Below are 14,630 nucleotides of genomic sequence, written 5' to 3'. Positions count from 1 at the left end.
ACTTTGAAAAGATATAGGCTCACAAATTTTTTAGCCTAAATTCATTTTCAAATTATTTTTAGCAATTCTTTTTCTTAGTTTTATTCAAGTTCCCACTTTGAGAAACAAGGCCAGGACAGTCACACCATATGAGTTTTGCCATGTTTGGTTGATAATTCTGAAGAAATGAGGAATGAAATGTTTTAATCTTGAGTAAGTTCACATAAAGCTTAATGTCCTGCACAATATTCAGAAGGTTTTTGACAAATATATTTTTTATTTATACATGTTTGACACCGAGGACAGCGAAAACGTTACGTCACGTCACCCACCCACATACATACATACATACATACATACATACATACATACATACATACATACATACATACATACATACATACATACATACATACATACATACATACAGGTACATACATACATAGGCCTGCATGCATACATACATACATACATACATACATACATACATACATACATACATACATTCTGTGTAACATACATACATACATACATAAATACATGCATACATGCATACATACATACATACATACATACATACATACATACATACATACATACATACCGGTACATACATACATAGGCCTGCATGCATACATACATGCATACATGCATACATACATACATACATACATACATACATACATACATACATACATACATACATACTGTGTAACATACATACATACATAAATACATACATACATACATACATACATACATACATACATACATACATACATACTGTGAGTGTACACACACACACACACACACACACACACACACACACACACACACACACACACACACACAAACACGCACACACGCGCGCACACACACACACACACACACACACACACACACACACACACACACACACACACACACACACACACACACACACACACACACACACACACACACACAGTACATACATACATACATTTATTTCACATTCTGTGTGGACGTAGTGGTGACACAAAGTTGGAACAAATATAAAACATATTTTCAGGGCAAATTCATTGACCAAAAAAAACAGAATAAATGCCCCCTGAGGTCAAATGGCTCACAGTCACGTACAGTAGACGTCCCAGTCTCAATAAACCTGACTCAGGTTGTGTGTTTCTCTCACCAAGCTGGAGGTGTTGAGTTTCTTGCGGCGGGCCAGGTCAGTGATGTTGTCTCCATTGTAGTTGATGCTCTCCATGCAGCCTCGGAAGTTCTTCCTTCCCACGTCTAGCGGCTTCCCACTGTACGGCATTCCACCAAAACTCAACTAGAGAGAGTCAGAGAGAGAGATATAGAGTGAGATGGGACATCCCAAAATAAATGATCAAATTCTACGCCGCTTGCAGACACAAAAGTCAAATGTCTAACTGTTTGCAGATTATTGGGCTGCTATGTCTCCATCCTAAGGACTACAGCAGTATCTTGATCTTCTGCGCACATTACTGTATCATAGAACTGGGCCTTGACAGACAATCTAAACAATGCAAAGGTTTTCATATTCCAAATAATACCCAACCTCCAGTACCACAAATGATTTCTAGAATATTGAATAAAGATTGAAATATATATATATATATATATATATATATATATATATATATATTCCTACCTCTGTCTAAACATCATATACTGCATGTGCACACCCCCGGGCACAGGACTAGTATAGACAAATTACAGGGCTGCTGCAACCCATTTTGGTGCCCGAAGCACAACTGGCTGTTGGGTGCCCCCTGCCCCCTGCCCCCCGCGACAACGGCCCCAGATCAAATGGATGAAAGCATTGAGCAGTCTTCTTCTTCTTTTTTTTCTCTCTCATTTTTGGTGCCCTTTTGGCAGCATGATGCCCAACACACAGTGCGCCGTGCGCGTCATGGTAGCAGCGGCGCTGACTAATTATCAAAATAGAGCGCTGACCTAAAAGTGACGAGACATGCTTCATAATAAAGCTGTCACCTACAGCTGTGGTTCTCAGCTAGTGGTCCGGGGACCACCAGTGGTCCTTGAGAGGGTTCCAGGTGGTCCCCAGCTAAATCATGGAGACGTGGTAACCAAATGGGCCCTTATAAAAAACTAGAGAGACAGCCACTTCGGACAGCTGATTCTTGGACTCTGTTCACAAATGCAAGCACAGCCACCAGACAGAAACCCCACTGGAGTGGACTAAAACAAATTGTAAGAAAACAAAAAAGAAACGTTGGGGGAGAAAAACACACAAAAACCCAAAACAGATTGCACCTAGACAGAGAATATACAGTGGCAGAATACACCTCGACTGTTACTAAATTATACCCTTGACTATGTACAGAGTCAGTGAAAAAACACAGCTTTACCATTGAGAAAGCAACCCCGTGTCCCTGAGCAAGACGTTGTAGTAACCCCTAATAAATGAAATTTTTTACTTGGTTTTCTACCCATAATGCCTTTGGCTTTACACTTTACAGTATATCATGGTTGGGGTTGCTGTACAGTTTCATGCATTATGAAAGTGGGGGAAAGATAGAGCCAGGTATAACCAATACACATTAAAATCATTGTTAGGTAGTTTGCACTCTTTCTGGGATGATCTACAGTCCAACCATCGAGCCCCCTTTGTTGTTTTGTAGACAAAAACTTAACCTGTGTCACCTCCAACAACGATGTCAACATTTTTATCAAGACACAAACAAAGTCTAGGTCATAGTTTATAGCTTTGGTGTGTAATAAAATACCTCGTTTGCTAAATTTGTAAACTGGGACAAGGCCTTCATTTAGTAGGGCAGTGGAGGGAGGGGAGGCAGTTCCCATTTTGCCAATGGGCTCCAGTGAAGAAGGAGAGGGTTAATGTTTTTAGCTGTTTTTTGCGGGCACATACTACAAAGAGAAAGATTGGATGAGTGTGCAAAGTTGTATAAAAGGAAATGGATGCCATTCCAGTCACTGTGTGTCCCTGAGCAAGACTCGTAAGTTGTCGCAACCCCTAATTGCTCCCTGAGTTGCTGCCCCCATAGTGTCCACTGCTCCTTATGCAGATATCTCATTTCACTGGTATGCAAATATTCAGTGACAAATACCAAAGGACAGTGGACATATAAATTATTATTATTGCTCTGGCAATGTAAACATAATGTTTCCCATGCCAATAAAAGCCCCAACAAATTCAGAGAGAGAGAGAGAGAGAGAGAGAGAGAGCGCAGGGGGGGGGGGGGGGGGCTTGACACACTGAGAAACAAACATAATTGCTAAATAAATGGAGCAGGACAGAGTCTTTGAGGTCATTATAGAGCAAGGGTTCCTCAAGCAGCTACATCCCCGGTGGTTCATTGGTGTCCCTGGCAGCCTTGAGTACGTGTCATGCACACCTGCACAGCTGAACTATAAAAAAAAAGGTCCAGTAAGGTCAGCTTACTCCTGGTTTAACAGGAACATATGTTTGCTGTATACTGTATAGCCAAGGTGTCAGGGCTTGCTGAAGCAGAAGGTTAGCTATAACTATGTTTAACCATCTTTAGTCCGTGCATGGTCATTGGTCATACAGCTGACGCTGTGCTGGTTTCAATCAAAAAAGTCATCATCCTACAGGAGAGGATGTCCTTGAGGTCCTTGAGACGATATAGGACAGTTGTTTGTGTCCAGAACAACAAGTTATATGGATGGCCAAAACCTCCTAAAAATTAATGATTTTTGGATTTCACTTGAAATGAGGTCAACAGGCCATGCTGCACATGGTCAGTCTGTCTGCAAGATCGTTCTGCCCCTCATTTTGTAAAAATCACACCCGTGTGAACTGAGCGGTGGTCGTGGAGGCTGCGCAACAGCAAAACAAATATATATATATATTGTGTGTGTGTGTGTGTGTGTGTGTGTGTGTGTGTGTGTGTGTGTGTGTGTGTGTGTGTGTGTGTGTGTGTGTGTGTGTGTGTGTGTATGTGTGTGTGTGTGTGTGTGTGTGTGGGTGGGTGGGTGTCTGGCCTGGCCTGGCCTGAACAACAGCGCCCCTCCCTTAACATGTGTGGTCACAAAAGGTACTACATACAGGCTACAGGCTACATACAGACAGACACGCATACAGACAGACAGACAGACAGACAGACAGACAGACCCACACACACGGCCACGTATAGGAGCGTTGTGACCACCGCTCAAAAAAATGTAATGCGACTAGAACATGACATTTGACAAGTTTGCAAAAGTGGCAAAATGCTGAAGCTCAAGACCTCCAATCTGCTGATTGCTAATGATTGGTGTCATGTGGTGAAACTTTTACCACACCAAGAGGGTGAGTTGATAAAAAATGTTAATGGTAATACAGACCTGTAGAATGTCTTGATCTCAAAATAAGCATACTGTAATTCATTAATAATAGCATAACTATTTCTAGGTAAAAACCTCCTATCTGCATGTTGTCGACTGCAGATAGGAGTTTGTTTTACCTAGAAATAGTAGAAATAGTAGATAGGAGGTTTTGGTTTTGAATACACATTTTTCATTTTCCCAACGAAGTACATTTTCCAGATAGGAGGTTTTGCATTTTGGCCATCGATATGTCCCTATGTGACTGGAGTGGCAGCCATTTCCTTTTATACAACTTTGCACACTCATCCAATCTTTCTCTTTGTAGTATATATGTGCCCACAAAAACAGCTAAAAACATTAACCCTCTCCTTCTTCACTGGAGCCCATTGGCAAAATGGGAACTGCCTCCCCTCCCTCCACTGCCCTACTAAATTAAGGCCTTGTCCCAGTTTACATCAGCAAAGTAGCTCCAAGCTTTTTATTGACAAGCAGCACTAAGATAGACGTTTCGACTGGTTAAATATACTGAAGAAGACTTTAACCAGTCGAAACGTCTATCTTAGTGCTGCTTGTCAATAAAAAAGCTTGGAGCGACTTTAAAGTGAGTGCGGGCTACCTTCTTCATAAAAATGCTGACATCGTTGTTGCAGGTGACACAGGTTAAGTCAACTAAAGTTTTTGTCTAAACAAAGAGGGCTCGATGGTTGGACTGCAGAGCATCTCAGAAAGAGCGCAAACTGCCTAACAATCTGTATTGGTTATACCTGGCTGTATCCTTTCCCCCACTTTCATAATGCATGTAACTGGATAGCAACCCCAACCATGATATACTGTAAAGTGTAAACTCCCCCATAACACCAAAGGCATCAAGGGTAGAAAAGAAAGTAAAAAATGTCATCTATTAGTACTCTAGCCTTATCTTGATCAAGTGATAAAATCTCAATGTAATCGTCATTTCATTAACCTACAACATCCCTAAAAAAGAAAAGGTCCATGTGAACTACAGTATATTCATACATGATACACTCATTCGGCCGAATAATAAAGCTATGGAAAAGTGTCCTAAAATAGTGCATTTATAGAGTGCCTTCATCCAAGGCGCTTTACACAGATTGTGCATTATATTCACCCATTCACACACACACACACACACACACACACACACACACACACACACACACACACACACACACACACACACACACACACACACACACACACACACACACACACACACATTCATACACCGATGGCGGAGGAAACCATGCATGCAAGGCAACCTCTGAATGACGTTATATTGTAGTTTAGACAGAGCCGAACCAAAAATAAAATTCGGCTCTAAAAGTGGAGTATGCATCGGACCCAACTCTGGGGGAGCCAGGGACGAACTGGTAACCCTTCATGAACCCTCTGTGTTCTAATGGCGGCAACTCTACCCCTGCACCACTGCTGCCCTGTCTTTGGGGAGGAGCGAAAGTACCACCCTGGCTGTGCATAGGTGGCGCGTAATGAAGGCCAAATGCTGCTGGGTATTTTTCAAATTATATAGGCTATACCCTAATATAGAGTATGAGCGCAGGTGCAGCATTATATAGACAGACTTTTTGTTTAAAAAATGTGAGACTTCATGCGCAGGTGCCTAATATGTTTCATGTAATAAATTCCCCAAATGTGTTGTTTTGGGGTGCGCTCAGCGCGGGTTTCAGTTCATACCTCTTCTGTGTTCGATGGTATCGACGTCACCCAGCGGCAACGGCATTGCGCCCTGAGAAACAGCTGGCTGGCTGTACAAGCTTCAGTTATACAGTAGCCTAAAAGCTCACATCGTGTTGCGGATGTGCCCGGTGTGACTCTAAGCTTGGAGGTCTGCTATTCTTTGCGCGCAACCTCGTTGCGGGACGGAAAATAAATTAGGCTTGATCATGGCCATGGGCTGCAGCTGCTGTGATCATACTAACAGAGCGCTCTATAGTCTCTGACTCTCTGTCCCTTTTTTCTCAGTGGACGAAAACGTAGGCTACTCCGATTTTTTACTTAGATAACAGTATCAATACTGCATTATTGAAATACTCAGTTTAAAGTCCGGAATTCAAAATGTACTTGTGTCAAAGTAGGCAATGAAAGTGATGGCATCAACATAAGCTCACAACGTGTCACAGTGAGCTTGTTTTATAATATAATAATATAAATAATATAAATAATCTGCAAAGTAACTAGTAGCTAATGTTTTCATGTAATTGTAGTGGAGTAAAAGTACAATATTTGGATCCGAGATGTAGTGGAGTAGTATTAAAAAAAAACATAGCCTCGCCAAACGGTTGGCTCACCAGCCGCCTATGACCCTGTGACAGGAAGTTGGCAGGGTACCTCCCCCGTCAAGCCACTCAACAAGTGGACATGGACATCCGTGCCAGGACACCCCCTAGAAGCGTTTTTTTTTTTTTACAAATCTGCAGGTAATCCATCAGTTCCTGGAGCACGTCCAATGGCCAGCTGTACACATCCAGTGTGAAGTCTAGCTGCTGAAAGATGGCAGGCTGGCCACAAAAGACCATGGTTCATGTGGTTAGGGAGCTCTGCAGCATATTGTGGGTTCAGAGGTGCAGTCCTTTGCTCCGTAGCAGGCAGTATAAAAATCTCACAGCTCGGCCCCTGATCTCAGTGGGGTCTGTGGTCACTCTGCCCCCTGGGGGCGGCTTAACACAAGTTAATTGCTTCCTCTTCGCTGCAGATTACTCCAATTAAAAAGGAGCTCACGCTGATTTTGTGTGGGTTTGGGATAGCTCTGGTCCAGTGACGCTCTGACAGGCGGCTGACTAAAAGACTAGACCAGGATATCTCAGCCCCTACCACTCTGTAAAATACATTATTTTTGTCATGAAATAAAACGCACCCACCTCGAGCCACCCAGCGGCCACTGCAGACACAACCTTGAAATAAGCGGCGGCCGAGTTGGATTGAGTTGGAGTATTTCATGACAAAAATAATGCATTTTACAGAGTGGGTGGGGTACTGAGAGGTTTCCCACCGCGGAGAATGGACTTTCAACAACGCAAAACTACCTTTGGTTTGGTGAGTAGTGAAGTAGTTTTGTTTATTTTGACTGAAGTTGAGCCCTCGTAGGGGCGGAGAAATCCTGGTCTAGTCTTTTAGTCTGCTGCCTGTCAGAGCGTCAGTGCAGCTGACACTCTGACCCGGGCAGTTTTGGGACAAAATGTGTAGGAGCGGTATGAAAAAGTGTTTGTGTAAGAAAGCTTGAAATGGTGGAAAATCTAGTCAGGCACAAAGTAAATCTACTAGTTAAAATACAGTACTGTTTACTCCGCAGAAATGGTGGCAGTGCCCTCTACAGGGGAGCACTCGGGAAAAAGGTCTAGAGCAGTGAAGTGTGACGTAATTTACACATCCTACCTGGTTCGCGGTTTTCTTCCCCCATTGTGAATTCCCATAGACCTTTTTCATATTGCGTCATATAAGAACTGTGTTCCAATTATAAACAAATTATCTGAGCGGTTTGACTCATATGGATATGAAGAATCAACTGATGGTGAGAAAACACTAATGTTACTGTCATGGAATTAGTTACATTTTCGCTAGAAACAGGCTTTATCAAATATGAGTGACTGACTATCATAAACCATACAAAGCCACCTCGCCGACAATATCGCAAAGACCATTTGTTTATTTTTGGACCGCAATGCTTATATGAGACGATTTTAAGGTGACTCAATGTTATTCTCCATAGAGAATTATTTCCGTGGAACCGGGGGATGAGCAAGTCACGTCATGACTTCACTGTTGTACAGGCCCTAAGCACAGCAGCCATATTGTTAAGAAATTGGGCCCAATGATACTGAAGCCTCTGTTCCATTCTAGTCAGAGTCAGGGTGCCCACTGGAAACTCTCCGCTACACCAGTGTGTCTCAAAGTGTCCTTGAGGGGGTTCCAAATGCCTCAGATATATGGTGGTCCTTGATGTACTAACAAATTATCTTGCTTATTGATATATTACCTGCTTATTCGCTGCTTATTCGCTTTGGAGTAAAAGCGTCTGCTAAATGCCTAAATTGTATTAAGTGTAAATTGTAACACGTTTGAGAACCATTGCACTGTCCTACACTAAATGTAGCCTAGGGTCCCTTCACCTTTCGAGGTTTGATCCAGTCGGGAGCGGAAACCACTCTACATCATGTTGTAGTCCTAGACGGACTACACTTTGGCCGGAACTATCAAACCGGAAACAGTTTTAACCCAAAATAATTCCCCGCACTCAAGGACATACTTTTAGGGCCTACCTAATAAACCTCTTGATGCAGCGTAGTTTTGCTTTTGGAAAATGTGTTTGGTATATTCATCTTTTAGTCCAACTCATGACTGACAAGACTACACTAGGCTACTCGAGCATTTTAATAGGGTTTGGGGAAACAAACGGGGGGAACCAAAACAAAGCTGCTTGTGGTTTCCACCTAGACCGCCAACGGTCGTTGTAAACAAACACCTGGTGACGCGAGGTTACATTAAATGGAATAGAGCCTTCATTAGAGTCATTGGTAACACCTGTGAAGGAAGCAAGGAAGGGGCCCAATTTCATTCCAATATGGCTGCTGTTGCATCAAAGACCTCAGCTCCACTTTCTTGCTCTGCAGCAGCTGGTGTCTGCCGGTCTCTGCACTGCATGGCGTGTAGAGTAAACTACACACAACTGTCTCTCATGCTGTTCTCAAACTCCTGTAGTGCTACTCTGGGAGAAAGAAATGTATTGCCGGCAAAACACACATTTGGGCCATACCCATCTCGCACCATCTGTTCAGAGAGTGAAACTCCCCTCTTTGCTTTTCCACAGCCGACAAAAGTTCTGAAAGCCCTGACAGAAATCTCCATCATCATTCATGTAGCAGCTTATTTTTAAAATGCCAATATGACTGAATGTGTGCAGAAGCTGACAAACAAAACTCAATGGGGGATGAGGTGATGATCTGTAAAACCGACAGAGCTAATACAGCTCCTGAGTGAAACTATGACAAAATAAAAACTAAGTTACGATGACTAAAACTAAGACTAAATACAGATCCATCTCGGAAAATTTGAATATTTTGTAAAAAAGCATTGCAGATGCCATAGAACCCCAAATCATAACTGACTTGGAAACTTCACACTGCACTTCAAGCCACTCTGACTTCAGAAGGTTGACATTTCTCTATTATAAATCTTTGTTTTGAGTGATCTCGTGTAATATTGTATCATTTTGAAATATGTGCTTTTGATATTCATGAGATGTATGCCATTAAAAAATACATATATTTAACAAATAAATAATCACGCGTTGTGAGCTTGTAGATCGGCTATTTTCAGCACGTTCCGGTAGCTACCAACAAACGGGGGGAAACAAAACAAAGCTTATTCTGCTTGTGGTTTCCGCCTAGAATGGTTCAACGGCCCGTTGTAAACGATCATCAGGCTTTCCCCCAGGAAAGCCTGTTGATGCGAGGTTACATGACAATGTGCTCCTGAATATGCTGTGCAATCTCCACCCCTAAAGTCTCTATTATATAGCCAGTTCACTACCCTCACAGTGTGGACACACAGGGAAGGAGAGGAGAGCGAGGACAGGTCTTGTGACTTCATTGTGAGATCATGTCAGTGTTTTATGACAACATGAAGTTAATTTAAAACAAGTACCACTAGTGTTTCGCTTTCTGCGTTCAGAAGGAGCTGAGAACGGAGGCAGCCAGGGAATGGTTGGTAGAGTAGACAGCAATTACCTGTGTGTGTGTGTGTGTGTGCGTGTGTGCGTGCGTGCGTGCGTGCGTGCGTGCGTGCGTGTGGTGATGCTTCACTGGTCACAGTAATTACTGCCAAGGGCAAACACAACTAGACCCGGATATCGTTGCGGTTGGGATGGAAACCTAGGATGTCCAAAACAGTTACTTTTCAGGATTGCAGATCTACAAGCTCTAAATGTGTTGCGGTGCAAGCGAGGCGTTATATAATATGTGCTTGTGGATCTGCTATTTTGTGAGATACTGTAGTAATGACAAAGTATAGGGCATCAATCTATGAAAAAATAAAACAAAAACAAACATACAACGCTAAAATATCGTCACTGTCGGGCCAAAACCTTGTATCTCCAAGTTTCAAATTTGTATGTTGTTCCGCTAAGTAAGGCCCTGCTTCATCAGACAAGGCCGTCGCACAAAAGTAGTGAAAACAGCAGATCTACAAGCACACAACGCCTCGCGGTGCGAGGCGCTGTGTGCTTGTAGATCGTCTATTTTCACTAGTTTAAACCATTTTAAAAATGATAAATACAAAACAAACGGTTTTGGACATACAAGGTTTTCACCCGACAACGACAATATGGAGATAAGAGATTTGTGCCCGGAATCAATGGTATTCTTCTGTCTGGACTTGAGTGGGAGTGCATGCACCAACACACATGTGCACGACACATCCCAGGTAGCCAGCCGGCACTGGACGAGTCCGGTTGAGATCTGGCAGTTCTGGCTGACTTCCGGCAATCGGTTTGCCATAAGTGAACCAGATCTGGGCCAGATGTGTTTGCCAGATGTCTGCTGGGCACCGGTTTGCCGTAAGTGAACCAGATCTGGGCCAGATGTGTTTTGCCAGATGACTGCCGGCACTGATTTACCATAAGTGAACCAGATCTGGGCCAGATGTGTTTTGCCAGATGACTGCCGGCACTGATTTACCATAAGTGAACCAGATCTGGGCCAGATGTGTTTTGCCAGATGACTGCCGGCACTGATTTACCATAAGTGAACCAGATCTGGGCCAGATGTGTTTTGCCAGATGTCTGCTGGCACCGGTGTGCCTTAAGTGAACCAGATCTGGGCCAGATGTGTTTGCCAGATGTCTGCCGGCACTGGTATGCCTTAAGTGAACCAGATCTGGGCCAGATGTGGTTGCCAGATGTCTGCCGGGCACCGGTTTGCCGTAAGTGAACCAGATCTGGGCTAGATGTGGTTGCCAGATGTCTGCCGGCACTGGTATGCCTTAAGTCAGGGGTGCCCAACCAGTCGATCGCGGTCGACCGGTAGATCGCGGGCTGGTTACCAGTGGACCGCGAGATGATTTCAAAGAAATAATTTATTAATTCGGGGGGGGGGGGACATACATCGGGCGTTTCAGTGAAACGACTCCGAGCGAGTGGATGATGTTGACTGAACTCAACTCAACGTGTAGCAGAGCATGTGAGCGGAGTGGAGCGGCAACTAAAGCCGCTCCGCGCTCCAGAGGGCTCTTGTCCCGCTCGCTCATCGCTCTGGTCGGCCACCGCACCGCTCCGCTCCCCGCCGCTCCGTCGCTCACGTTGATTTTCGCATTTCTCGCTCCGCGCTCGCTCCACGCTCCGCTCAGGGTCGTCAATCAGAGTCACCAGCCAAAATAAAAAAAGGATTTTGCTACCATATGCGAAACACTTTCTCCTTTGCTTTGCACAACAAGTGTTCCCAACACAAATGCCTGCGGTAACGTTACGTGAGCCTCGGCTTGATGGAGACCTGCGTTCACTGTTACAAAAGACGCCATCTAATCTAAGGCATTGTATTTTTTAATAAGACGGGCAATATTAAATCCAGCTGGTTATTGATTAATCACCACAACCGAGAGACGGAGGCGAGTCGTGGCGTGTGTTTTTCAATCAGTCTCACTTGAATTCGTATCCGTTGACTGGCTGGTGATATATAACTTAACTGACACAAGGTAGGCTATGTATTATAAACATAGCCTACGTGTGTGGATGAGTGAAATCGTGATAAAGGGAATTCTCTGTCTGTTCTCCTCTCCATCTCCGCGGTGCCAACAAGGCTTCACTGCACTAGTAGGCTACTGCGCACGGCTCTGTTTTGTTGGAAACATGCGGCGCGCGGCCCCAATAGGGTCGGCTTGGAGCGGAGCGGAGCGGAGGAATGGAGCGGAGGAAATTCCTCGCTCCAAAGCCGCTCAGACCCATTTGAATTTGGATCAACCTACCTGTGTGAGTCTGCTTTTTCTCACATGAAGTTCATCAAGTCAAAGTACAGAGCCACAATGACAGATGAGCACCTTGTGGCCTGCCTAAAACTTGCAACCAGCTCATACAACCCTGACTTTGACAAGCTAGCCTCCTCTTCCCAGTGCCAGGTTTCCCACTAAGGTAGAGAGACTGACATGGAATAAAGGACAAAAAAAAAAAACTATAAAAAACTATAAAAAAGAAAAAGAAAAAAAACTAAACTGTGTTGTCAGTGCATAATATGCAGAGTGTGCAATAAATGGTCATGCTGTCTGTATGCCCAATGTGAGAAGTTGCAATCGTTTCATTCAATTACAATTCCTACTATACAGTATGATTACAGTACAGTACAGTGAGTACAATGTTATAATATCTATTAATATTTTCTGTTTTTTACATGTATATTGAATGGGTGTTACGGTACATTTTGGGCTGGTAGCCCTCAGCTAGGTGGCACATTTTCAAAGTAGACCTTGGGTCAAAAAAGGTTGGGCACCCCTGCCTTAAGTGAACCAGATCTGGGCTAGATGTGGTTGCCAGATGTCTGCCGGGCACCGGTTTGCCGTAAGTGAACCAGATCTGGGCTAGATGTGGTTGCCAGATGTCTGCCGGCACTGGTATGCCTTAAGTGAACCAGATCTGGGCTAGATGTGGTTGCCAGATGTCTGCCGGCCACCGGTTTGCTGTAAGTGAATTTGGCTGTGTTTGATAGGTGCTCGGTAGTGATGCGCGGGTCAGGTTTTTCTCATAACCCGCACGACCCACAGCCCGCACGAAACGTAACCCGCCCGCGCCCGCCCCGCAGAACAATATACAAATCAACGAATCCGCCCGCCCCGCAACCCGCATTTAAAAAAAAGATGGTATATCATCTCCAGAATAGCTCATCTGTATACGGCTCTTCTAAGTACCCAACGTCGCTTTACAGAAAGGTTTACAGTAGCACAATATTGTCATGGGCTAAATAAACAAACGTGTTGTTCAAATCGGGGTTTAGCCTAAAAGACATTCAATTCAAAGACGTTCATTCTCTCTGGGGCATCGTCGGGGTAATGGCGTTTCAGGTTTTATGTCAATCATATTTATACAGCGCAGACAGCAAAAGACGGACAATATTACATTCTGTTGGTTATTGATTCACCAGATTGGAGAGATGGGATCATGCGAGCGACTCGAGGTGGGCGCATGGTGATTTTCCGATGGCCTTAAAGTCTGAGTGACTTAAAGTCCGAAAGGCTGTTCAATTTAGTAGCCTATATGAGAGCGGAGACACACAGGAGGAGGAGAGAAAGAGGAGGAGAGGCGGCTGACTTTGGATGCGCAGCATGTGATGTTTAAGATGTTAAACTTGGTCTCACACATCATCACACATAGGCCTATGAGTGATTACTTTGTTTGATTTGAAAGTATGATGGATAATAAAGACCTGGCTGGATGTTACCTTGTGTGATCCAGGATGGATGCAGTCAATTTGAAGAAATAATAATCCAGCATGGACAATAAGAAAGCACTGGCCTACGTTTTCATTCACTTCTTGGCTGAAAATCTATTCTATATAGCCTATATGTCATTTTATAACCTAGTTTAAACTAAGGGAGGCGGGAGCTGCTCGACTCTTTTCAGACGAGCGCTGACACAATTGAGTGCGAGAGCTTAATTGAAATGACCTACATAATATAGCCTATGCGCAGTGAACTGGAATTATAGCCTATAATTAATTATTTGGGAGCAGGTGTGTAAAGATTCTAATCTATAAACATCTCAAATAGCTTTTATACTTTTTTTTAATTAGATGTGGCCTTATATAGGCCTATTGATATGTGCTCAGATCTGGCTATTTATTTGCTGGCTTTTAGGCTAATTAATGAATTGTTTTAATCATGCCAACTTCGATCTGCGCATGAAGGGGGGGGGGGGGGGGGCTCTCTCTCTCTGAGACATCGGATTCGGATCTCCGTGAGGCGAGCGTGGTTGGTTCATTCAGTCAAAAAATCCGTCTCACTTGCGAAAGTTGTGTTTCAAATCGTATCCGTTGACTGGCGCTGGTTATATAACTTACCCGACACAAAGTATTTAGCTATAAACGGACTTGTGTGGATGACAGAGACACATACGGTAAGTGAAATCCTGCTGAATTGTTTGTGCATTCTTCTGCTGTGCTCACGTTGTGTCAAATGTTGGCAAAATGCGGTTCGCGGGCCCAACAGGAGCGGAATTGGGACGGTCCTCGCACCAAGGAGCGGAGGAGAAACCTCGCTCCTCCCTGGCGCATTTTAAAACATGCTCGCTCGCTCATGCTCGTATTCAAACGTTATAT

General features: G+C 43.9%; 1 protein-coding gene across 1 annotated transcript in view; it reads right to left on the bottom strand.

The window, feature by feature from the left end:
* LOC308306664 (contactin-associated protein-like 2) overlaps positions 1-14,630 on the bottom strand; it is a gene marked incomplete at both ends in the record, with an annotated part of 459,572 nt that overhangs the window by 201,573 nt on the left and 243,369 nt on the right. Inside the window, 1 exon segment of the mRNA XM_080751705.1 lies at positions 1,151-1,294. Within this exon segment, the coding sequence (XP_080607831.1) occupies positions 1,151-1,294 (144 nt within the window).

This window comes from Nannobrachium achirus, assembly GCF_963921795.1.
Source record: "Nannobrachium achirus genome assembly, chromosome: 21".
NCBI classification, from domain to species: domain Eukaryota; kingdom Metazoa; phylum Chordata; class Actinopteri; order Myctophiformes; family Myctophidae; genus Nannobrachium; species Nannobrachium achirus.
This window is presented reverse-complemented; position numbering and strand designations above follow the sequence as displayed.